This window comes from Protopterus annectens, chromosome 9.part0 (assembly GCF_019279795.1).
Source record: "Protopterus annectens isolate FY-2018-M chromosome 9.part0, PAN1.0, whole genome shotgun sequence".
In the NCBI taxonomy this organism is placed as follows: domain Eukaryota; kingdom Metazoa; phylum Chordata; order Ceratodontiformes; family Protopteridae; genus Protopterus; species Protopterus annectens.
The window spans coordinates 17315223-17341547 of record NC_056743.1 but is presented as its reverse complement, the minus strand read 5'-3'; the positions used below and the strand labels follow the sequence as shown (position 1 = coordinate 17341547).

At 46.8% G+C, this 26325-nt stretch overlaps 1 protein-coding gene across 1 annotated transcript in view; it reads left to right on the top strand.

Annotated features, from left to right (window-relative positions):
* The window catches only part of CKAP5 (cytoskeleton associated protein 5), a 4315141-nt gene that overhangs the window by 3744238 nt on the left and 544578 nt on the right, over nt 1-26325 (top strand). The window contains exon 37 of the mRNA XM_044084803.1: nt 22697-22885. Within this exon, the coding sequence (XP_043940738.1) occupies nt 22697-22885 (189 nt within the window). The remainder of the gene's footprint in view (nt 1-22696; nt 22886-26325) is intronic.

The following is a 26325-nucleotide window of genomic DNA, read 5'->3' as shown; positions in this document are numbered from 1 at the left end:
TAGGACCCAGATTATAGCCATGACTTAAGCTGTTAAGTAGTAGACAGCTTAATGGGATAAGGGCAAGATAGAACAGCAGCAGTGACAGAGAGTCACCTTGGAATATCCCTCTCTGAATTTTTATCCCTGGGATAATAATTTGTCCTTTGTCAGGCTTGGGAGGGTGGCCTAATGGTTAGGGTGTTTGCTTTGCAAGCACAAGGTGCAAAGTTTGAGTCTCACAAGGGATAATTGGCTAGGCTTAAAATGGCTAGCAATGGCAGTTAGCTTAGTACTAATCTACAAACCTTAATTGCTAAGTGGTCTACCATTGTTTTGTGGTCACTTTAATGTAATCAATATAGTGTGCATCTTACACATTTTTAAGCCCTCTTTTATCCATGAATGTGGGATACTATCAAATGCTCTTTTGTAATCAATCCGTGCCATACCTAAATTCTTTCATTTTTTACAGTTCTCCAGTTTGACTTTAACAAATGATCCTTTGTTCCACATGACTTTCTTTTATAGTCCTTTTGTTCTGTTGCCATAATTGAGTTTTCTTCTAAATGACTATAAACTCTGTAGGCATCAGTTTCAATGTATAGTTGATATGTCGTCTGAAGGCAAGTTATTGGCCTCTAATTTTTAGGTTAGCTTGCAGGTTCATTCTTAAATAGGAGCATTGTTTTTTCTGTTTGACAGTTTGGTGTCTGTTTGAGGTGCGCATATAAATAGATGTTATGAGGTCCTATCTCGCCTACATTCTTTACTCACGGGTTCGGAGCCGATTCTCGGCTCCGACTCGGCCAACTTATTTTCTAGCACAAAGTCTCTAATTGGCTGGGCTAACCCGGTATCCCAAGATGCACCTCGCCCTAGCCCCAGATCTCGTTTTCCGCTCGTAGAGTTAGGACGTGGTCTCACTTGACTGTGGCTAAGTACCCTTTCTATACTTTTCATAAGTATTTAGCAGTCTGTTTCTAGTAAAAAGCTATTTTAGTAGCTAGTTTTCATTGTGAGTGTACTGTGTGAGCGAGTTGTGTTTTTTTTTGTGGTATCCCTCTTTTGGCAGGCTAGGCCCGTTTAAATTAGGGGACCTAGTCCTCTCCGGTGTGTTTTTTGTGTAAAATTGTGTTTTTGTTGGTCGGTAGTTAGATTCCTTGCTGCACCAAAGAAACGTTTAAATTAGAGTTTCTTTGGTTGTTTTTGGTTTGGTTTTCCCACCTTCCCCTCGTGTCTGTCATCGGCTGAGTGGGTGCTGTGTACTATTATGTCTAAAGAGCAGAAAGAGCATAAACCCTCTGGGTTTAAGAAATGCTCTAAATGTATCTACAAGGTGCCCATCACAGATGAGCATTCTATCTGTGTTTATTGTGTTGGTGCTATTCACCTGCAAGAGTCCTGCAGTTTTTGCCACGCTTTTAGCCCGAGGGTACTGCAGGAAAGAAAAAATAAGTTGATTTTGAAGGGCCTGGTTAAACCTTCTTTTGAGGAGTCCTTAGACTCTTCTTCTAGGCCAAGAAAAGATCTCCGGCTCCATCTGTCACTTCGGAGCCCCCGGAGAAAGTTTCAAGAGTGGATACTGCCTCCTCGGCTCCATTGTCCTCAGGGCCACAGGAGGTGTCCGTTGTACTGGAGTCGACCTCGGCGCCGATATTATTGGAACCTATTCGGAGCCTGTCACCCAGTGTTAGGCCTGAGTCTCTGGGTAGGAGATCCCGATCTCCCTGTATTTCCTCCAAATCCTCTAGGCTGTCTGATTTGGATGTGGATAGGGTGGTCCAGAGGCTCCTGCAGTCACCGGTGTTAGCAAAATTGTTCCCGGCTCCGGCCCAGTCGGCTCCGGAGCCAGTCCCTCTTCTTGTACTGATGATTCCTCCTCCGAGCACCCCTGTGTCGGAGCCGGAGTGCTCAGCGCCGAGTGATGTTCTCGTGTCGGCTCCGATACCCCTTGCGAGTTTATCGGAGCCATCTGCTCCAACCATGTCGGTTCCGTCCTCTGGTTTCAATACTCTGGTTTCCTCAGTCGGACCCGAGGGGGATACCTCGGGACTCTTGTCGGCTCCGAGTCTCCCTCTAGGTGCTTCAGCTCGGGGAACCCCTACTCCGGTTGTGGTCTCGGAGATGGGTCGGTCCTCGGATTTGGGGGGGCCTACCTTTGAGGCCATGAGGTGCGCACTGGCCAGGTCATCAGTTACATCACCCGGAGCGGTCACTCCTTCCACCTACACCCCGGCTAGAGCCTCTGACACACCCCTGTCCATGGATGGCGGAGCCCGAAGGTCTGAGGATACCCCCATGAGTGGTCCCCAACTTTCTGAGGGCCCCTCAGGGTCGGTGCCTGAGGAGCCCCCTAGAAAGAAGTTGTGCTAAAGGAAGCACATAGACTCCCAGGACGAGTCCCTCACTTCCGATACTGACCTCGAGGAGTCTGAGGGGTCCCCTAAGTCATCCTCCGATGATGTCTCTTTCTCAGACATCCTGGAGATTTTGAGGCAGAGAGGTGACTGACCTTCCAAGACCCCCTCTGAGGAGGAGTCTGTATTCCTCAAGGCCTTCGGAGCTCAACCCTCTGCCTCCTGGGTGTCTCCACCCTTCAATGAACTCCTGGATTTGATTTGTTGAAGGGTGTGGGAGACCCCTGATTCCGTGGAACCGGTGCCCAGACGTCCAAATAAGTTTGTTTCTGCTCCCCCGGGGAAAGAGTTCCTGACCAAAGGGGTTTCCGTAGATGCCTTGGTGGTGGCGGCAGCCACTCAGCAGGAAGTTGCAGAGGCTTCTTCTTCCGTCCATCCTCCTAACAAGGAGTCCAGGAGAATGGACTGGTACGGGAAGTGTACCCTGTCTTCAGTGACCTTTACATTGTGGTCGTTGAATTATCTTTGTCATTTTACTCTGCTCCAAAGAGATCTCCTTAAGGAGCTAGGAGACACTCTGACGGGTAACTTGTCTGAGGCGGTAGCGTAGACTGTTAATGCCTAGTTGTCTACCCTTGGTTCCATTGTCAACTCGTATCCTATGCAGCTGAAGGGGCGAGTAGGGCAGCTAGCTCAGGTGTAGCTCTCAGAAGGCAAGCCTGGATGCGCCTGTGTCATTTCACGGAGGCCTTTAAGTCTTCCAACAATGACGCCTCCTTTGATGAGTCCTCACTCTTCGGGACCAAAGTGAAAGACACCCTCACCAGATGCGAACAGGAGGGGAAGACCCTATCTGCCTTAGGGGCCCGTTTCTCTCTTCCTTCTAGGCCTTACCCCAAGGCTCAGAGAGGAGGGAAAATGTGGCTCAAGACGTCACAGAGGTCTTTCCCTGCTGCTCAAGGTGAGTCCCCCTCCAGAGGCAGAGGAGGGGGAAATTATTCTGGAAGACGCTGTCCTAGAGGCAGAGGAGGCCCCTGCATCATGGGAGACCGCGTTTCCTTTCGCAGGTCTTCCTTTCAGCGTTCCTGTGACGTTGCCCGACTGTGCTGTTCCGGAGCCAGTCGGGGGCCAACTTTTGTTGCATCCGGAAACCTGGGAAAGCATCACCCAGGATCGTTGGGTGCTTCCAATAGTTACTGGAGGTTACACCATCCCCTTTTTATCAACACCCCCTCCAGTCAAAAGAATCCCGGACATTCCACCCAGTCAATGGGATCAAGCAACACTAGTAGTTTCAAAGCTGCTAGAAAAAGGAGTCATCCAACCGGTCCCCTCAGACCATATCAGATCAGGAACTTACTCAAGACTCTTTTTGGTGCCGAAAAGAGCAGGGGACCTGAAGCCCTTTCTGGATCTCAGCCGATTGAATCACTACGTTCTAAAGTCCAAGTTCCGAATGGTCACTCTTCAGTCCATTTTTCCCTTGCTGGAAAAAGGAGTATGGATGTGCTCCATCGACCTCAAGGATGCCTACTACCACATCAAGATGGACAAGGCATCCAGGACTCATTTACGCTTCCGGCTGGGAGCCAGTCACTTCCAGTTTCGTGCCCTGCCCTTTGGTCTCACCACAGCCCAGGGTGTTTACCAAGTGTTTGGCAGTGGTGACGGCTCACCTGAGACGTCGGGGATTCCAGGTGTTTCCATATCTGGACGACTGGCTTCTCACCACCCCCACCAGGCATCTCCTTATTCAAGCCAGGGAGGCTACCATTACACTTTGTCACCAACTAGGAATTACCTTGAACTGGGAAAAGTTTGCCTTGCTGCCCTCACAGCGTGTTGTTTTTATAGGCGCCGAGCTAGACTCTATTCAAATGCGGGCCTTTCTGCCACAAGAGAGAATAAGAGTGCTGCATTCTCAGATTCACGCATTGTTGCCCCTCAAGAGAGTTCAGGCTAGGTTAGTTCTCCAGCTGCTGGGATCCATGACTGCCACCATCATGCTGGTGCTTCTAGCCAGGTTACACATGCGGATCCTACAGTGGCTCCTTTCGGCCCAATGCTCCTTTCCGAAACTTCCTCTTTCCCACTTGATACTTCTCACGGAACGGTGCAAACAGGACCTCCACTGGTGGCTATGCTCCACCAATCTGGACAAAGGGAGGAGCTTGATTCCTATGTCTCCAGTGGCCACATTGACCACGGACGCCTCTCAGATGGGGTGGAGGGGGCATTATCTTGGCAGGACAGTCCAAGGCATGTGGCAATATCACGAGGTACACCTGCACATCAATATTCTAGAGATGAGAGCGGTGTTACTAGCGTTGCGGGCACTCCAAAGCTCTCTTCCTCAGGGAACGATTGCAATTCACTCGGACAACATGTCCGTGGTGTGGTACCTGAACAAGCAGGGGGAAACCAAGTCTTATCCCCTCTGCAGAGAGGCCATGCGAGTGTGGCATTGGGCACTGTCTTCCCAACGGTTTTTAGTGGCAACGCACATTCCGGGAAACACCAACGTGATAGCGGACAGGCTGAGCAGAGCTACTCTGATGCCTTACGAGTGGTCCCTGAACGACCGAGTGGCGGTTCAAATTTTAAACAGGTGGGGTCAGCCTTGCTGCTATCTCTTCGCCAGCCCTCTCAATGCTAAATGCAGCAAGTACTTCACACTGAGCCCCCCACAGGGGGAGTCACCCAGGGACGCTCTAGTCCACGATTGGCCCCCTGGTCTGATGTATGCTTTTCCTCCGTTTCCTCTGTTACCAAGAGTGATTCAGAAAGCCATATCCTTGAGAAGCAGGATGATTCTAATTGCTCCACACAGGCCTCGACAGGTATGGTTCCACTTTCTTCAGCAGTACACAGTGGACGGCCCTTGGACTCTGGACCCAGTGCCAGACCTACTGATTCATATGTCAGGACAGCTCCACCCCTCCCTGCGAACCCTCAGGTTGACAGCCTGGATGCTCCACTTTGATCACTAATTGGACGACATTCCTTTTCACCCGAGGTGGTACGCATCTTGTCTTCATCTCATAAGTCTTACACCAGAATGATTTATTCCAGCAAGTGGAAGAGATTTTCCATTTGGGCTCAGGCCCAAGGTTTGGACCCTTTCAGAGCCCCAATTCCGTCGGTCTTAGACTTTTTAGCCATGCTTTTCCGACAGGGCTCCACGCCTGCTACCATTAAGGTGCAGCTGGCTGCAATTTCCAACTTTCGTACATCTTACGAGCCTTCTGTTATGGGCCTTAAACTTTGTAAGGCCTTCTTGAAAGGCGCCTGGTTACTTCGCCCTCTGGTTTCAGAACCTGTCATGCCATGGGATCTAAACTTTGTGTTACAAGCCATCACTTCACCGCCCTTTGAACCGGCTGCCACCTGTGAATTAAAATTTCTATCTTGGAAGACTGCTTTCCTGATGGCCATTACATCGGCCAGAGGTAGTATCAGAGATTCAAGCCTTGTCCATTAAGCCTCCGTATTTGACCTTCCATAAGGACAGAGTTTCCCTGAGACTTAACCCGTCCTTCCTTCCGAAGGTGTCATCCACCGTAAATCTGCATCAGTCTGTCGAGTTACCAGTGTTCTTTTCGAACTTTTCCAGTAAAGCAGAGTTTAGGTTTCACCAGTTGGATGTGCACAGACAACTAAGATTCTACTTACACAGGCCTAAGCATATTAGGAAGTCTGATCAACTATTTGTGTCCTCCTCAGAAAACAAAACAGGTTGTCCCATTTCCAAGAGCACAATTTCTAAATGGATCAAAGATTGTATTTCCTTTATCTCTTCATCAGCAGGCAGAAATTTACCTTTTCCCGTTAAAGCTCATTCTACCAGGGCAGTGTCTACATCAATAGCATACCATGCTAGGCTTTCATTGGATGATTTGTGCTGCCGCCACTCGGGCTTCTCCGCACACCTTTATTACTCATTACAAGTTGGACGTGGCTTCTAGGGGCCGGGCTTCGTTTGGTCCCACGGTTCTCAGGAGTATTTTCCTATGAGCCGCCCAGGATAGAGGTGCTGGGGACGCTGTCCCATGAGTAAAGAATGTAGACGAGACAGGACCACATAACATCAGGTAGTTATGTACTCATCATAATGATCGATGTATGTGGTCCATCTCGCCTCACATTCTTACGTACCCTCCCACCTGCCCCCTTCCTATAGGATTTGGAGGAAAATTGGTTCTGATAACCCTTCAATGTCAGTTTTTTTTCTTTCCTTTCCGGCTGGAGCTCCCTGCAGTGGCAGTTGTGTGTGTGGGGTGTGATTCTGATGGCTGCAAACTGGATCTGGGGCTAGGGCGAGGTGCATCTTGGGATACCGGGTTAGCCCAGCCAATTAAAGACTTCGTGCTAGAAAATAAGTTGGCCGAGTCGGAACCGATTCTCTGCTCTGAACCCTTGAGTAAAGAATGTGGGGCGAGATGGACCACACACATCGATCATTATGGTGAGTACATAACTACCTGTTTTTACTCATGGCTAAATCTTTGTGCAAAGATGTTAATACTTTTAACCAGAAGTTAGGTACTGCATCAGGGTGTGGGGTTTTCCAATTGTAGGCTTTTCTTAACTTTGTTTCAATCTCTCTGGCTGTTACTTTATCCCGTTTCATATCCTGTACCTTTAAACATATTCTTTCTTTTACTTCTGTCCATTTAGCATGTTTATGTTCCACAGGCTCTTCATAAATACTTCTCCAAGCTATATCTGTTCTTTTTGGTGGTCTTTCAGTTCCTTTTACCTTGTTTACCAGTTCTCTATAAAACTTTTTGGGTCATCAACAAATTGTACTTTTTCTTTGTATTTATCTGTGCATCTCCTAAGTTCTTCCACTTGTGCTGAGATTTTTAGTTTATATGCGATGGTGCATAATAGATCCTGATCTGTTTTAATACTGCACATTGCTTTTATCACATCTATTTTTCTAAGAATTTTTGTTTACCTGTTCCCTCTTCTGTACAGTAACAGTGACACTTGTTGTCTTAATTGCTTTATAGTTTTCTCTGATGTTCTTCATCTCACATTGCTGCAGTCCTTACACTTGGGTAGTCCGCTGTCCTCGGTCGGCCCGAATATCAAAGTATAAGGCTGACGTCGGTCAGGGCGCATTTGACTGACATCAGGACGTCAGGGTACAAATGCGCATGACCGACGTCATATCCTCAGTCTTTTTTGCCGCATGGTCCGATGCAGAAGCAGCATTGCAAGTGCCGGTTGGCGTTCTGAGATTTTTCGATTTAGAAGTTTCAGACCGAGTTCAAAGTTGGCTAAGTACCCGTTAGAATATTTTAGTTTTTCTTGCCTCAGTCATTTACGGATGTCAGAAAAAGTCAATAATTGCATTTCTTGTGGGAAACAGATACCGCATAGAGATTATCATACTTTGTGTATTCCTTGCTTAGGGCCTGAGCACGCTCTTGTGCTAGATTTAATAAACGCACTATAAAGAGAAGGTTGGATTGTGCAAGGTTAGTCTTTGGGAAGCGGTGCAACTATAAAATGCCGTCGGATGCTCCGACGCCCGCTTCTTCGAAGAAGCGCAAGGACAAGGCAGTTAAGCCTCGGCTAGAAGAACCGTCTGTACCGGACGCCGGTTCTTTAGAGGTGTCGGTGGAGCCGGTGGCTCCACCGGAGGTTTCTTTGTGTTCCCAGGGTGAGACCTTATTATTACAAGATGTGGCCTCTCAGGAGGCAAGTCAGGCTGAGGGGGCTTCTAAGGTTACTATACTCCCCTCCCTTCCTAAGGTAGCTAGGCCCTCTCCTTCTGTTTCAAAGGCTTCTCCCAGGGGCAGGCCAGGTTTGGCTTCAGTTGGTGTTACCCCTAGCTCTTCAGGTACTGTGCCCAAGAAGCATATGCTTAAAATGGCAGAAGATTTGATTACTTTAATTAGGGGTTCTATGCCCCCTCCTGATAAGAGACCTAGGGTGGAGCCTGGGCTGGGGGGTTTTGAGCAGGCTTCAGATGTTTCAGAGTCTTGGCTGAAGACTTGCAGGAGTACTCTCCTTATTCTGATTCTGATGTGGATGATTCTACTCCTTCTGCTACTCCTCCTGAGGATTTTTCTTTTTCAGAAACTCTTCATGCCATGAGGGAGCATTTTAAGTGGGAAGGTCAGGACTTCTCTGATTCCAGGAAACGGCTTAGGGAATTTCTGTTTTTGCCCCAGCATAGGCCTTTGGCTATACCTCCTGTTTTGGATGTAGTGGAAGATGTTTTTACAGAGGCTTCTCTTAATCCTGATTCTTTGCCTCCTGCTCCTGTTAAGCGGATAGATATTATAGGGTGCCTGAAGCTCATAAGTATCTGTTTAAGAGTCCTAGGGCGGACCCAGAAACTGTTAGCCAGGGGCCTAAAGGTGTTAAGGCTTCTGTTGTTAAAAATCCGGTTCCTGCTGACAAGGAGGCTAGGGCCTTGGATAGATGGGGAAAGAAAGTCTATACTTCTTCCACTCTTGCTATGAGGGCTGTGAATTGTCAGTTTCACATGTTGAAATACCAAAACTATCTCCTTTCACAATTGAAGTCTAAGGTTGATGCTCTGGCAGTAGGTATTGATTGTAAAGAGTTGCAAGATTTAGTGCATGTTTCTGAACAGGTGGGTAAGCATTCTTTGCAATGTGGTTTTGATGCTGTACAGGCCTCGTCTAGGGTGGCTGCCACTGGGTCAGTTCTTCGAGGCACGCCTGGCTGAGGGATCAGAATTTGTCTGAACATGTTAAAACAAGGATTTTAGATGCTCCTTTACAATCTGACGTGTTGTTTGGTCCTCCTGTTGAGACAGTTCTAAAGAAAATGGAAGACAAGGCTAAGTCTATGCAGACTGTTAAAGATTTTTTGCAGGTCCAGCCTCCAAAATTTAGTAGAAATTGGCCTACTAAGGGGTGGACGTATCCTTCTTATGATTCCCAGTCTAGGGGTAGATCTAGACGTGGTAAGGGCAGAGCTCAGGGCTCTTTCAGGCCTAGAACAGGGAGTTCTCCTGCACAGGCTTGGTGAGGGCAGGGGTCAGTCCTTTCGTAAGCAGACCCAATGACCTACCTTTTCAGCTGCCAGAGCCTGCTCGTCTGGCAGCACCTTTGGGAGGAAGACTGGCACTTTTCAAAGAAAATTGGAGTTTAATTACCCAGGACAGATGGGTATTGGATATCATACACCACGGCTACAGGTTTTATTTCCATACCTTGCCTCCTTTCAAAGGCATGCCAGACGTTCCTCCTCAACAAAGAATAGAGGCTCACAAACAGGTTTCTTTGTTGCTCCAACTAGGGGCCATACAGCCGGTCCCTCGGCGGAAGTGGGCCTAGGATTTTATTCTCGCCTGTTCCTAGTACCAAAGAAGGGGAACACGTGGAGACCAATGTTGGATTTATCTATCCTCAACACTTATCTGGACATTCCCAAATTCAAAATGTTGACGTTACAGCAGCTTTTACCTCTGCTGGGCAAAGATCATTGGATGGTAACTTTGGATCTCAAGGAGGCTTACCTTCATGTTCCTATCAGACTAAGTTGCAGAAAGTATCTGCGTTTTCGAGCTGGGACTTCTCACTATCAGTTCTCTGCATTGCCCTTTGGCTTATCTACTGCGCCCAGGGTATTCACAAAAGTTCTGGCTCCAGTGATAGCTTTCTTCAGACTAAAAGGAATACAGATCTATCCTTATTTGGACGACTGCCTAATTCTGGCTCAAGGAAGGGAGGAGCTTCTTCATCATTTGGAATATGTGATAGCAGTGCTAAGATGCCTAGGGTATTCTGTGAACGAAATAAAGTCCAGTCTAGTACCCTCTCAAGACATGTGCTTTCTGGGTGTGAGACTGAATACAGCATCCCAGATGGCCTTTTTAACCCCGGACAAACAAAAGAGTCTATCCCTTTACTTCCATCAACTATCTCATCAGTCCGGGCTGACTGCAAGGACAGTCCTTCAAGCCTTAGGGTTCATGGCATCTTGTATTCTGGTGCTTCCCAATGCCAAACTGCATATGAGGAAGCTACAATGGTATCTCAAAAATGTATGGACACAGCACTGCCAGGTTCTGGACACTGTCATTCAAATAATACCTTGCATTCAAAAGGAATTTTTGTGGTGGGCTCAGGAATGTCACCTAAACAAGGGACTCTCTGTGACCCGGCCAGAGGCGAGTCAGATTTTAACGACAGATGCCTCAGACAAAGCTTGGGGAGCTCATCTGAATGGAAAGTGGATACAAAACAAGTGGCCTGTCAGACTACAACATCTACATATCAACATGAAGGAGATGTTAGCAGTCCAGTTTGCTTTAATAGCTTTCAAGGAATTACTTCTTCCAGGACAGGTGTTGATTCTAACAGACAACACAACTGTCATGTGGTACATCATCAAGCAAGGGGGAACACATTCTTATCCTCTATGCAGGCAAGCAATGATTTTGTGGGAGACTGCTCTCAGTTTACAACTCAATCTTCAGGCAAGGTTTCTGCCAGGAACACAGAACTCCTTAGCAGATGTGTTGAGCAGACGAATTATGGATCCCCACGAGTGGAAAATGGATCCTCATGTGTTTCAGAAATTGACAGTGTCATGGGGAACTCCAGACATAGATCTGTTCGCTTCTCCACTAAACCATCAGCTGCCAAAGTTTTGCACAAAAAGGTTTCATCCCACAGCTTGGAAAGTGGATGCTCTTTCTTTTAATTGGAGCAATCTTCATGTGTATGCCTTTCCACCTCTGCCTCTCCTCCTAAAGGTACTTCTAAAGGTCAGACAGGACAAGCCAAGGATGATTTTAATAGCTCCAGATTGGCCTCGACAGCACTGGTACCCATTACTGAGAAGTCTGGTACGGAAGTCTCCATGGCCTTTGCCTTCGATTCCACACCTGTTGTCACAGGAGGACAGCCATTTGCTCAATGTCAAACTTCACTCTCTTCACCTGACGGCCTGGCATATTCTGTTTTGAACCATAGAGGGCCTCAACTTCCACAACAAGTTTTGAATGTGATTTTGGAAGCTAGAAGGCCTAGCACAAGGAAAGTGTACGCAGATAAATGGAAGAGATTTTTATTTTGGAGTGCAGCAAAGATTTTGATGTTTCTGAGCCTAATTTGAGTGTGGCTCTTCAATATCTTACTGAGTTACTGGACAAAGGTTTGTCTTTCTCTTCTATTAAAGTTCATGCTGCAGCAATTTCTGCTCACTATGATTGCGACCCACCATTGTTTTCTCATCCTTTGTTCAAGCAATTTCTTAGAGGGGCAAAGAATATAAGACCCCCACGAAGAGCTCCTACTCCTGCTTGGGATCTCAATTTTGTGTTGGAGAAACTCACTCTACAACCTTTTGAGCCTGCAGCTACTGCTGAGTTGAAATATTTATCATGGAAGACTGCTTTTTTGTTGGCCATTACCTCTGCAAGAAGGGTTTCTGAATTACAGGCCCTTATGGCGGTTGAGCCTTTCTTGATTTTCCATAAGGATAGGGTTTCATTACGTACTAATCCTTCCTTTATGCCTAAGGTGGTTTCTAGTGTGGCTTTAAACCAAACTATTCATTTGCCTACTTTTTATGCAAATCCCCAAAATAAAGGGGAAAAGATTTTGCACACTTTAGATGTTCACAGGCAGTTGCGTTATTATTTGGACAGAACTAAAGGGTTCAGGCAGTCTCAGCAGTTGTTTGTTTCTTTTGCCTTGAGTTCTCAGGGCAAGCCTGTGTCAAAACAAACTATTTCTAAGTGGATTGGGTTTTGCATTGCTTTCTGTTATTCCCATAATGGCAAGGAAATTCCAGCTGGGATTAGGCCTCATTCCACTAGGGCTACTGCCACTTCAACAGCTTTTTTGAGGGGAGTGGCAACCAAGGATATTTTGGAGGCGGCTACTTGGAGTTCTGTGCATACTTTCTCTAGGCATTATCACCTGCCTCTTTACTCTAAGTCCAGGGCTGGTTTTGCCACTGCTGTTTTGCAGGGCATTTTGGCAGCTCCTGCTTCCTTGTAGTTAGCCATCCTCCCTTACCTCTGCTTTGGGATTCTACCCAAGTGTAAGGACTGCAGCAATGTGAGATGAAGAACATAGTACAGTTTTGTACCTACCATAAATGTAGATGTTCGAAGATCCACATTGCTGCAGTCCAATTTACCCTCCCTCCTTCCCCTCTGTAGTTTGAGGTGGTTGTGTAAGTTGGGTTGTACATATTGTGTATATTGTATAGGTTGTACATATAGTTAGTGCAAGGGTGGTTGGTTGGTTGTTTGCTATCTTTTTGGTTTTGACCTTTATTTTTAGGGTCTTCTGACATCTGGGGCAAGAAAAGACTGAGGATATGACGTCGGTCATGCGCATTTGTACCCTGACGTCCTGATGTCAGTCAAATGCGCCCTGACCGACGTCAGCCTTATACTTTGATATTCGGGCCGACCGAGGACAGCGGACTACCCAAGTGTAAGGACTGCAGCAATGTGGATCTTCGAACATCTACATTTATGGTAGGTACAAAACTGTACTTTTATATTTCCATGATGGTATTCTGTTTTCCCCTTCCTTTCACTCACTACCCTGTGTTCTTGTGGTAGACATTTCGGTTATTAATTCAGCTGCATAGTAATATGTCCTGTTTACTTCTTTTGTATCACATGGATCTCTGTGGACAGTCCTAATTACTGTGTTAATTTGATTTACAAACTTCTTACTTTTTGGGTTTATTTACCTTTTACAGTCTTTTTCTTTCATTGATCTTAATATGTCTGTCTCTAAATCAAGCAACTCTTCTCTTGGCTCATTTTGTTCTAAACTGAGGGTGCATTTTTTTTTCCATTTGCATTCTGTAGAACATTCTATAGTATCTTCATGTTGCACATTCTCCAGTTTCATCCTGTGCCATCCGTTGCTCTGTCATATGGGAACTCAGTGGTCTATCACTCCTCAACATTGACTGTGTCAGTTTCCTGTTCCTTCCCTTGCTGTCCAGCTTCTAGTGAACATTTACACTGGTTCCTGTGGAAGGCTCCAAAATATCTTCATATGGCAGTTGACCAATTGCTTCTTTTTCCACTGGTTTCCCCTTAATTTGAATGTCCATGGCTCTGTCCTGTTGTGGTCCTTTCTGAATTAGTTCTACACTGAATCCTTCACTTCCCAGGTACTCCAGTACCTCACACCTGAAGTTGATGTTTTCATTTGGTCTTCAACCTGTGGGACACTGATCTGGGAAGGATCCGACAGTGACGCATTTTCCAGCATTGGATCTGAGCTCCAAGCTCATCCCCTACCCATAATCCCCCTGTCACATTCCTCCCCTCAGATCTCATTTGCTGCGTGTATCGCTAGCATCGTGGTCCATTGCTCCAGGCTATTGGTGAGTGAAATAGTTGATTTAATTCTATCTTTTGACTCTCTCTTCTTTTTCCACCTTTTCACTTTCCTGTACCTTTCCACTCAGGCATCAGTCCTTAGTCCTTTTAAAAAAAAAAAAAAAAGCTTTCCCATCTCTTTCTCTCATCCTCTACTTTAGTTGTGTGTGCGTGCGCACTTGTGGGCTCTTTTCTTCCTCTCCCATGGCTGATGCTCCAAAGCCAGGGTTCCAGAATTGCACAGTGTGTGGCCATAAGCTTCCCCGTCTGATGGCCACACTCTGTGCATAGTCTGTTTAGGGGTTCCTCACCTGGATTCCTCCTGTTCTTTCTGCGTGAGGTTCAACCCCCTAACATTGACAAGAGGAATAAGCGGGGGTCCAGGCCTCATCTTCAGCTGCTTCCTCCACCCTGACCTCTGGACTCAGCCTCCTGGCATGAGGACCAGGGACGGGGGAGAAGTGCAAATAGGACAGGCCGAGGAAGTTGTCCCCCGACCACTCTTCCTCGGCTGAGCCCCCAACAAAATATCGCCCGGCTCCCAGCTCGGGCTCCCCCCGGCTACGTTCACCTTGCTTCTCCCTGGAGCCGGAGGTTTCTCGGGATCTCCCCCTACCACCTGTCTAGGCCAGTGTCTGTGGCCTCCTCCGTCAGGTCCACCCGCAGCCTTTCTGAAGCTGAGGTGTACAGGATGATGCAGAGGTTTATCTGCACTCAGATATACAGATGGGAGTCTTGCCTTCCCCCTCTGGAGCTGGGGACAACGCATTCCTCTTTTGTACCGCTCACCCCCTCTCTGATCTGACCTCCGGCTTCCGAGTGCTTGGGTCTATATTTCTCTCTGAATATCTTTGGGCTTGCCATCTTTCTATTAATTTGGTTTCGCCTTTGCATAAATATTGCACCATATCAAATCTTTCTTTCCCACGTTCATATTTCTTTTTTATACTTTTCAAAAATCTGTAGGTGTTGGTTAAATTTTTGCACTTCCTCAGATGCTTCTTTTTCCAAACAGATCAAAGTTTCTTGGTCTGTGTACTGTTTTTCACAGATCTGTTGTGTTAATCAACACACATTTTTATTTGAGGCTTCTGACAGTTTTTCTTGTGGAAGTATTTTTTCTTTCCTCTAATTTCTGTCTTTTTGTATATCTCGCATCTGGAAATTCTGGGCTTTTTGCATAATAGTAACAATACATAATTTGTTACTTATCCTCAATAGTCCACTCTATCGCCTTTATGACACTTCTTTGGCCTATCATTTTTTATTATTTTTGTGGACTGCTACTTCCTTCTACAACAGAGAGGTCATCTTCCCCCTGGGTCTGGCCTGGCCCCATTGTAGGTATCTTTCCATGTTTTGAGGATTTTACACAGTAATTTTTTCCAGTCCTGGCACCAGTGCACCTACCAAGATTGGGCACTTTTTTTTTTTTTATCCTGGGTCTTGTGCACCCAGCTGTACCTACTTCTGTCCGTGATAAATGCTATATAAATACAGTGTATGTATCAGTGTCGTGTTGGTGGGCTTTTATGAAAAACAGGGTCCACCTCATGAAGGTACTCACCAAGACTTAATGAATTTAGTTTCAGCAATGCTACTCTCCTTTGCTTGCTGACTTATCTCTCCGTTCAGACTCTATTTCAGATATGACATCATAAATTATTCTACAAATTAGATTTCTTCACTTTATGTTGATTTTATGTGTATTTCAGTGTTTATGAAATACAGGCTTATGACCTTAAAATCAGGCCCTCAGCTTGCTGACTGTGAGATGTGGGTTATCTTCCATCCAGTTCTAACTTCCTTTTTTAAAAGATGACATGACATACCTTTAGCCTTGGTTTTCTTAAATGTATGTGCTTTGTACACTATCCTAGCCTTAACAATGGAAGGCACAGTTTTTAATTGTATTTAGGGTCTTGTGTATAACCACAGAATCTGAAGTAGGAACTTCATTTGTCAGCAACCTTTGGGATACGGATCCGATCTCGGATCCGAGCCGGCAACTTTTACCACAGCATAGATCCGAGCTCCTAGCTCCTCCCTTTACCCATAATCCCCTGCCAACCCTGACTGACCCCAGATCTAGTTTGCCGTGCTTCAAGCCTATAAGCTGGATTACGAGCTCCTGGTAGTTCAGTGAATTTTGTGAGAAAAACTTGTCTTTTTTTAGTACTTTCTCTTGTGTGAGTGTGTACGACTGTTCAGGTTCCCTCTTTTATATCTTTTGTGTAGAATTTTTTCCTCCCTACCCTCGCTGGTTCGTAGTGTGTGTTTGTGGTGTGTGTAGGGGCCTAGTGAGTGTGTTTTCTGTACATGTCGGAGGCCCCTAAAGCCATCTTTTCAAAATGCACCAAGTGTAGCCATAAGCTTTCACAGGCGGATGGCCACACCCGGTGCGTTAGGTGCCTTGGGGATGAACACCTCTCTTCGGGATGCGCGATTTGCGCAGCGTTCAACCCCAGGACACTTAAGGATCAGAGGTCGAAACTGATCCTGGTGGGCCTTTTGCCCCCGGACTTGGCTCCGGCCTCCGGTTCTTCTGTGGCCGCTACCCAGCCCTCGGTGGTAGCCACCCTTGTCTCCCTCCCTCCGGTCGGCACTCAACCTCCCGTTTCGGCTCAGGGAGGAGAGGGAGGCCGGAAAAACCAAAAGGAAGGAGAAGCACCATAAGCGGCGGGCCAAGGACTCTTCCTCTGCCCCGCACGCCAAGCAGGCTTCTCTATCCAGGGTTTCTGGATCACCTCCTCCTCGGCGCCGGTCTCCTTGTTTTTCACCGGGACCTGGGGAGGAGGGGACCCGGTCCCCGTTGAGGTCATCGAGGCAACACTCTAGGTCTGCCTCGGTGGCCTCGTCGAGGTCCACCTTCAGTATGTCAGATGCAGACATGGACCGGATGATGAGGAGGTTCATCCAGGCCCAGCTGCAGATGGGAGTGCTCTTGCCTCCCCCCCCCCCCCCCCAGGAGGGAGCTCGACCCCATTTTTTGCTCCAATTGCTCCTTCTCCGTCCCACTTCCCGGGTTTGGAGCATTCGGAGCCGAGCTGCGTCGGATCCGGTGGTGGGTCGGAGCCGACGGTACTGGTTACTTCGGCTCCGACTGGTCCCTCGAGTTTGTCGGATCCGATGTCTCGGAGCCGTGGGCTGAGCTTGGGGTCCGAGGGACTTTGTGTGACTTCGGCTCCGTCCCGGTCGGAGCACATGGGTCCTTCGGATCCGAGGGTCTCTGCCCCGGATCCGGTCCCCGCTTCGGATCCGAGTGGGAGCCGACTCTCAGAGCCTATTGAGAGTGGCTCCCCCTCTGCTTTCGAGGTGGTGGAGAGGGCACTGTTGAGTGCATCCGGACCCCCGGTCCTGGCTTCGGCTCCCCCCTGCACTCCCTCTCAGCTGGTCTGGGCTCAGGACAGCCTGCTTCAGCGTCTCTGGGTGTTCCTTTGGAACGTGATATTGCTGGAGAGTCTTCCTCGGACAGCCCCCCCCCCCCGAGGAGGTCCCTCAGAAAGCCAAGTGTAAGAGGAGGCACGTGGACTCACCCGAGTCACTCACGGAAGATACGGACGTAGATGAAGGGGAAGGCTCCCCAAGGTTACCCCCCGAGGATGTCTCCTTTGGAGACATCATGGAAATGCTCAGGATTAGGGAAGGGTGGTCTGCCCCCAAGGCTTCCTCCAATGAGTCCGTATTCCTAGAGGCGTTCGAAGCAGGGCCATCTACCTCTTGGGTGTCCCCGGCCCCCTGGTGGACCCTATTTCCACCAGGGCTTGGAAGGAGCCGGACACTGTAGAGCCAGTCCCCAAGCGCCTGGATAGAATCCTGAGTCCCCCTGCTGAAAGAACCCACTGGAGCAGAGGTCCCCCTGTGGATGCCATGTTGGTGGCGGCGGCCACCAAGAGAGAGCTGGCTCGGGAGAGCTCTGCGGTCCACCCGCCGAGTAAGGACTCTCGAACGATGGACCGCTTTGGGAAGCGGGTCTTTAGTTCAGCAACCTTCTCCATGAGAGCGCTGAACTATATGGCACACGTCATCTGGATGCAGCGAGATCTAATAAAAGAATACGCTGCATCCCCCCCAGAGTCCATGTCGGAAGGAGACAAGCAACTGTACTCCTCCCGAATGTCTACTCTACGTTCAGTTTCCAACACCTCTATGCGGCTCTTGTCTCACGCCACTGAGGGAGCCGCTAGAGCTGGCGGAGCCGGCCTGGTAATTAGGCGTCAGGCCTGGCACTGACACTGTGACTTCTCGGAACCCTTTAAGGCGTCATTCGCGAATGCCCCCTTTGATGGTTGTGCACTGTTTGGCAAAACCGTTTGCGACACTTTAGTCCAGAACGAGAAAGACGGGAAGACGTCTGCTGTCGGAGTCCGCTTCTTTGCTCCCCAGAGCTCCTTTTCCAAGAACCAAAAGGGTCAGAAGATGATGTGGTTCCGAAAATCGCATCAGTCCCAGTCTGCTTCAGACAACCAGTCCTCTCGTGGCAGAGGAGGACAGGAAGGACGCCGCCCAAGAGGCAGAGGGGGTCCCAGAAGTTTTGGGTCCAGAGAACCTTTCTCTGAGAGGCCCACGCAGAACCCCTGAGGGGTTGCCCGGCTGCTCCACTCTGGAGGCAGTCGGGGGGCGTCTTTCGAAGCACCTAGCAATGTGGGAGTCCATAACAACAGATCGCTGGGTGCTTCGTATCATATCCAGAGGTTACCAAATTCCTTTATTGTAACCCCCAAAACCAAAAGCCTCCCTGACATACCACCCAATCAAAGGGAGGCGGCTGCTACAGAAATTCAGCAGCTTTTGCAAAAAAGAGCCATCCAACCCGTCCCCCCAGATCAGTTCGGATCGGGGTTTTACTCCAGGTTCTTTCTGGTGCCAAAAAAGACGGGAGACTTGAGATCCATTCTTGATCTCTCTCTCCTGAACCTGGCAGTACCCAAAGAAAAGTTCCGAATGGTCACCTTACAATCTATTCTCCCCCTGTTATGGGAGAACGACTGGATGTGCTCGATAGACCTCAAGGACGCGTACTACCACATTCTAGTGGACAGATGCTCCAGGAGGTTCCTCCGCTTCCGACTGGGAGCCGGTCACTTTCAGTTCAGGGCCCTTCCCTTCGGTCTCACCTCAGCCCCCAGGGTGTTCACCAAAGTCTTGGCGGTTATAGCGGCCCACCTGAGGCTTCAGGGAATTCAGGTCTTTCCGTACCTGGACGACTGGCTCCTCATCGCCCCAACAAGGCATCTGCTCTGTTCAGGCAGGGATTATTTCCTCAACCTTGCTCCACGTCTAGGATTGACTATCAACATGGCCAAATCCTCTCTAGTCCCTACACAAGTAATAGATTTCATAGGGGCGAGATTGGATTCCAGAATAATGCTTGCCTTCCTGACTCCCGATCGGCTTCAGAACCTGAGGTTGCATGTCCAGGCCATTCTCAGACTTCCTGCTCCACCGGCGGAATTGATCCTGAGGGCTCTAGGGTCCATGGCGGCAGCTATTCCTCTACTGCCCCTAGCCCATCTAAATATGAGGGTCCTGCAGTGGACCCTCCAAGTACAATGGTCCCTGTCTCGCAACCCCCTGTTCCATCCTATTCCCCTAAGCAGGGCTTGCAGAGGGTCGCTCATGTGGTGGCTCCAGTCCCCCGAGTCTCCACACAGGACGACCATTCTCGATGCCTTCCCCCGACGCCAGAGTGACCACGGACTCCTCTCACCTGGGGTGGGGGGCACTATTCAGGCAGAACGGTCCAAGGCACGTGGAACGACACGGAGACCTCTTTGCATATCTATGTCCTAGAGATGATGGCGGTGCTTTTGACGTTGCAGGCACTTCACAGCCTTCTTCCGATTGGGACGATGGCAGTACAAACGGACAACATGTCGGTTGTCTGGTACATCAACAAACAGGGGGGAACCAGGTTTTATCCTCTTTGTCGCGAGGCCATGAGAGTGTGGGAATGGGCGATTTCCACCAACCGCTTTCTCATTGCAATGCACATTCCGGGATGGTCCAAGTCCAACATCCTAGCAGACAGGCTCAGTCGTTCGATTCTGACTCCGTACGAATGGTCTCTCAACCCTCTAGTAGCGAAACAAATATTTGCCCAATGGGGACAACCCTGTTGCGATCTTTTTGCCCCTCCTGCAAATACCAAATGCAGCAGTTACTTCGCTCTAATCCCCCCTCAGGGGGGAGTCCCCGAGATACTCTTTAGTACATGCTTGGCCTCCCAGTCTCCTTTATGCTTACCCTCCATTGCCTATGATTCTGAAACTCTTACAGAAAGCCAGTCGGCTGGGGAGCAAAATGATCCTCATTGCCCCATTCTGGCCTCGTCAAACATGGTTCCCGTACCTGTGGTCTCACCTGATTCATCCACCATGGATTCTGGATCCACTCCCGGATCTCATTACTCACCCTCTGGGTCTTCCGGCCCCCAGCCTGGTCAACCTCAAGCTGACTGCTTGGTTGCTCCAGTTCCACTCCTGATAAGGACTCCCAGAATTTCCTCACCAGTCAAAGCCATCCTAGTAGCAGCACATAAACCTTCCAGCAGAAGAGTCTATCGAAGTAAGTGGAAACGTTTCTCCATATGGGCGGAGCACCATCACTTGGATCCTTTCACGGCGCCTCTTATGTCGGTTTTGGATTTTCTAACTACCCTTTTTCATCAAGTGTCTAGCTGCTCTACGGTCAAGGTACAACTAGCAGCGATTTCGCATTATCATATAGGGCATGAATCGGGCCCTCTAATTACTTCCAAGCTTTGTAAAGCTTTCCTCAAGGCTACCTTCCTTCTCAGACCTCCGGTCAGGGAGGTAGTACCCCCATGGGATTTGTCTTTGGTTCTCCAAGCCTTGACTAGCCCCCCTTTCGAGCCGGCGGCTACGATTGATCTTAAATACCTCTCTTGGAAGACGGCCTTCTTTGGTGGCCATTACTTCAGCTAAAAGGGTCTCTGAACTTCTGGCTCTGTGTGTTAAGCCGCCGTATTTAGCCTTCCATCCAGATAGTTTACCTCAGGATCAATCCGTCCTTTCTGCCTAAGGTTTCTTCGGAAGCTAATATTAATCAATCTATTAATCTTCCCGTGTTCTTTCCCAATTACCAGAACAAAGGAGAGTACAAACTGCATTCTTTGGATGTGCACAGACAATTACGCTTTTATATTCATCGAACTGCTGGTCATAGGCAATCTGACCAGTTGTTTGTCTCCTTTGCCAAAACAAGTTTAGGCAAGTCAGTTTCTAAAGTTACACTATCACGGTGGATAGCTAGTTGTATCCTCTTAGCGTATCAGAGTTCGGGAAGGCCTGTACCTCAGGGAGTCCAAGCTCATTCTACTAGGGCCGTCACTACTTCGGCGGCTTTTAAATCTAGGGTTCCCTTAGATGATATTGCCACTTGGGCCTCATCTCATACCTTTATCAGCCATTACAAACTGGATGTTGTCTCCAGAGGTAGAGCATCCTTTGGCTCTGCAGTGCTCCGGAATATTCTTCCATAAAGGCCACCCAGGATTCAGGTAGCTGTGGACTCTGTCCCAAAGGTTGCTGACAAATGAAGTTCCTACTTCAGATTAACAAGTTATGTACTCACCATAACATTCCATCTGAGTAGGTATCTTCATTTGTCTGCAACCATCCCCCCCTCCTTCCCCCTGACCTATAGGATCTGTCTTAGATAAGCCCCTTCCGGGGCACTATAACAATGCTTATATCGGGCAAACTTAATCTGAGGTCAGTCAGGGTTGGCAGGGGATTATGGGTAAAGGGAGGAGCTAGGAGCTCGGATCTATGCTGTGGTAAAAGTTGCCGGCTCGGATCCGAGATCGGATCCGTATCCCAAAGGTTGCTGACAAATGAAGATACCTACTCAGATGGAACGTTATGGTGAGTACATAACTTCTTATTCATTCAAATGTGTTTAATGGCTGGCTTTTAATTGGGTCTACTTTAGTTTAGCGAATGGTCAGATGGTTGAACGCTGTTAGTTCGAACACTAAATGTTGAATCAGCAAAGTAGTGAACGGCTGGAACAGCAAATTTTTGCCCAGGGAAAGAAATCACTGGGCCAGCCGTCCAGGTTGTGCCGTTTCCTTCATTGTAGTGTGATCTCAGAGTTGGTATATTTAAGTAGGGGGTAGGGGAGCACAGCCCCCCACATGGGGGTGTTCATTTAGTGCGCTTTTTGGGGGGAACAGTGATTCCCCCCCCCCCCCTTGGGAAAAAAAATTGCTGCTCTGGTTGTTCGCTGTTTTGATTTTTCACATTTTAGGGGTCGATATAACAACGTTTGATCCTCTGATCATTCGTTGTTATAATATAGACTCTCTTAATTTCTATACCCATTTCAGCTGCCAGGGAGGAGTTATGTACACACTAATAGCTTAAATCCTTTTATTAGTTTCTAACAAATTGATTATAAAGACCTTTGTTTGCTTATCAACCCTTTCACCTGTCTAATCTGTCTAGTAAGAAACTTAACTCTGGTAGAGGATACAACAAAATGCTCATCTTTAGCTGATGTCTGTAGATACTGAAACCTCCTCTTAGAGCAATAAAGCAGCCAACCAGCTTAGTTTTGAAAACACATTTCTTGTATGGTACAGGTTTAATTTGTATTGTTACTGTAAAGCTGTGGTTGTGCTTAAATGAGTAATAATTTATTTAGCACAAGTAGATCACCCTTTTATGGTTTCTTGCTCAGAACTGATGTGTATGCATGGCAGCTCCTACTCATGCAGGACAAAAGTAGTGACAGATGTCATTGCTCGGGTTGGTGTGAGCAGTGTTGGCCTGTGTGTGGAGACCATGCAGCTAAAGAACACAAATGTTCCAAACCAGTGTATCTTCAGTGGTGAGTAAATGCAAGTAAGATGAATTAGTGATGAATTTATATCTTAAATCTGTTAGGATGAGACTCCATGGCCAACTGTCTCGTTCCCTCTAATGTTTTCTGTTTCATCACTGCGTAGTCATTTCTATAATTGTCCTTTTACAATTCACAGTGTCTTTGGCGAATGGTGAGAGTGTTACCAGAGACCATCAACATGATAAACCTAGACCGAATCCTGCTAGATATTCACAATTTTATGAAGGTTTTTCCTCGAGAGAAGTTGAAACAGTGCAAGAGTGAGTTGCCTATGCGTACACTGAAAACATTACTGCATACGCTGTGCAAGCTCAAAGGACCTAAGGTACGTGACACCTGGGCTTTTTGTAGTGCAGTGTATAGAGATAGCTAAAGGGTTTCATTTGGGAACATCACATGCATCTTTGGATATTTTACTTTGAAACTCATTACTTTGGGTTGTAACTGCTAAAACTCATTGCCATTGTAGTCATATGTGACAACTTTGTCATGCTGTAGACACAAGCTGATTCTCATTGCAGTCTTCCAGGCGATCCTAATCAGGGAGGATTTAGTTTAGGGCAAACTATAATTCAGTTGAAAAGTTAAAACAATTTTTGCATAAACATGTATTTTTTGACAATCTATGAAACTTTAATCACTGGCATTATTGACTGTAAAATTCACTGATTTTTAATGTGTAATGACTCTGTTTTACTGATTGTAAAGATTCTGTAATATGGTTGCTTTTTAATGCCCATATTGTAACTTTAAGCTTTACACTTTTCTTTGTTGTATAAAACTGACTGTTTTGTACCTGGAGCTTTTCCTTACCAGGCTTCTGCTGAAGACCACCAGAGCCCAGTAGGACTACCCAGTTAAATAACACAATAAATAATCTTCAGTGATTTAACAAAAAATGGAGTAAGTGAAGGTCTGGCAGTAGTGCAAGATAATTAAAGTTGCAACTGGGTGAGCTGCTTACGTCAAGGGTACAGGGTTTCATTCTTTCTACTTCTAATTGCCTGCTGTGATTTTGCGCAAGTCATTTAATCAGGTGGTTCTCCTGATGAACATCTAAGAAATACATTCTCTTCTGAATAATAAGTAAGACAAGGTACATAAGGCATATTAGTGCGTGCACATCCACCCACCCCAAAAAAACTTTCTTTCCAGCATCAAAGACATTTGCTAAAAAGGATGGTGCTGTCTAAAACCGGCTTTTGGGTTGTGGAATGTAAATGCCCTGTGTCCTTTTACCTCTGTCTGTCCTTCCAATCCATCTATTTATCATGTTGGCCATCTGTCACTGCCTCTAACCTCTAGCTGCTTCAGGTTTTTCCACCCATAATTCTCATGTATCCTCTCTAACCTCTGATCTCATTTGCTGCCATCTTGAGCAGGCATTTTTTGGAGATCAGCTAAGTGTTGCATTTCATTTCAGATCTTCAATTTTTCTGCAGAATTTTTGCTTCGTTCTAGTTAATTTCCTTCGGGTTATCTTTCCCCTACATTTAGGCACTTATTTCTAGATTACAAGACTTGCTACTCTTCTTGTCTTTTCTCCTTCACACCATTTAGGCCAGCAGCCTAATGTCTTAACTTTCCTGTACTTATATTTTTAAAAAAAATTTCCCTATATTTTCTTAACTCTCTTTGCTATACTTTTTTATCCGTGTTAAACTCTTACTGCCAAGTTATTTTACTGTGGAGAAAAGTTTTCAAAAGTGCATTTATTGTACTATAAAAACTTAGCCCTGGAACATCCATGAGTTGTGCATGGTGTGCCTGGGTTTGGAAAGCTTTAGGTACAGACCATACCCCTTTCAGCGTGTTAGAGCAAGAAACCTGCACAAAGGCAAAAATAATGGTGGTACAAAGGCCCAAAATATTGCTGTTACAAATTCAGAATGTAGCTAGAATAACAGGATGTGTGTTAGCATTCATTTCCTGTAGGATATGAACACTCTAACTGAAGTGTATATTATTTAGTGACTTCAGTCCTCACTGATTTGCCAGAAAACCACAAATTTCATGAGGAACAGACCAAAAATATGAAGCAAAAATCTGGACAGTTGAGAGGTATGATACAGACCACAAAATTTGCAAGGCCTTTGGTTCCAGGCTTCTTGAAGAGCACCACAGTAAGGTGATTTTGATACGGCTTTGACCACCAGACAGGCAAACAAACCCTAGAGAGACAAGTCAGGGAAGAGGTAAGGTAAAGAAAAGGCCAGTGATGACAGGAAGAGGAAGCCTTGTTATCCCAAACTATCCTTGTATCCAAAACTTTTGTGATGATGGGAGAAAGCAAAGTCCCCTTCTGCTGTGGACCCAGCAGTGAGATCTCTGCCTTCTGAGACCATCCTTTTCAGGGATAAATCCTCATTTAAAACCTTCAGCAAACACTCCACAGAAAGAGAATTCTCCCATCTTCTGCAACCACTGAAGTATGTCAGGTCCTGATAAAATATTAGTCACCTCCTCTCTGTGGTGGAAGGGTCATTTCAAAGGGAGGTTGGACTATGGAATTTGAACACAAGCAGAGGCAGATCTGTACATCAACATCCTGGAGATGAGGGCATTTTTGCTTGCATTGCAGGCATTTCAGAACTTCCTCCACTGTGGAGTGATAGTTATTCAGTCAGATAATGCTTTTCATATGGTACATCAGTAAGCAAGGTGGAAAGAAGTCCTGTCCCCCTTTGTGGATAAGCGAAGTGTGTTTTGGAGTGGGAAATAATGTACATTCCGGGAAAAGTCAGCTCTCTTAACAGACAAGTTCAGCAGGTATATCCTACTGCTTCATGATTGATCCATGAAGCCATCAGTGGCTGAACAGATATTCTACCACTGGGGGCCAGCCCTGCTTTGATTTTTGTTCCCTTCCAACACCAAATGCAGCTGCTACTTCACCCTGATTGCCTACATAATGCCCACCCCTTTGGTCATTCACTATGGGATGTTGTAATCTGGCAGTGGCACCCTCCCCAAGCTTCTTAGTCTTTCCTTCAGTTTCTCTCATTTACAAGTTTCTGCAGAAGGGCTCAACTTGCAAGTCTACATTAATTCTTATTGTGCCAGCCTGGCACAGGCAAATGTTTCCTCTTGCTCAAGCCTCATTTGAAGAAGTCTGTATGGCCTCTAGATCCCAAACCAGATAATCTCTCTTCCCCTGTCTGTTCTGCCTCACCCCTGACTTTTAAAATATCAGATTATCCATATGGTATCTCCATTTGTCATAATGGCCAAAGATCTTTCCCTTTCTCTACCTATGGTGCCTATTTTGTCTGCTGTCTAAAAGCAGTCTACCCATAAAACCTGAAAGAGCAAATGGAAATGATTCGCCACATGGACCATAGAACAAGGTTTGAACTGCTTTTCTACCTCCATTTTAGATGTTTTAAATTTTCTTGCAACTCTTAGAGACATCCAAAACCATTCCCTGGCTTCACACAAGCTTTGCAAAAACTTTCTTCTAGTCTTGTATTATCTTTCCTTCCAATCAAAAGTCCTGCCCTTCTAAGGAACCTTAATTTTCTTTTAGTAGCTCTAACAAAACGAGGCTGCTTTTATGGGTTTGAACTTTTCAACATGGAAAACGTATTCTTGGTCGCAGTTAATCAACCAGGTAAATGTCAGAATGTGATGCCTTGTCTTCCCTTCCACTCTACTTAATATTTCGTAAATATGTGGCCACCTTGAGAACCAACGTTTCTTTATTGCAAAAGTGACCACTCTAAACCAGCCAGTAGATCTTCAGGATTTTTCTCTAATCTTTCCAGC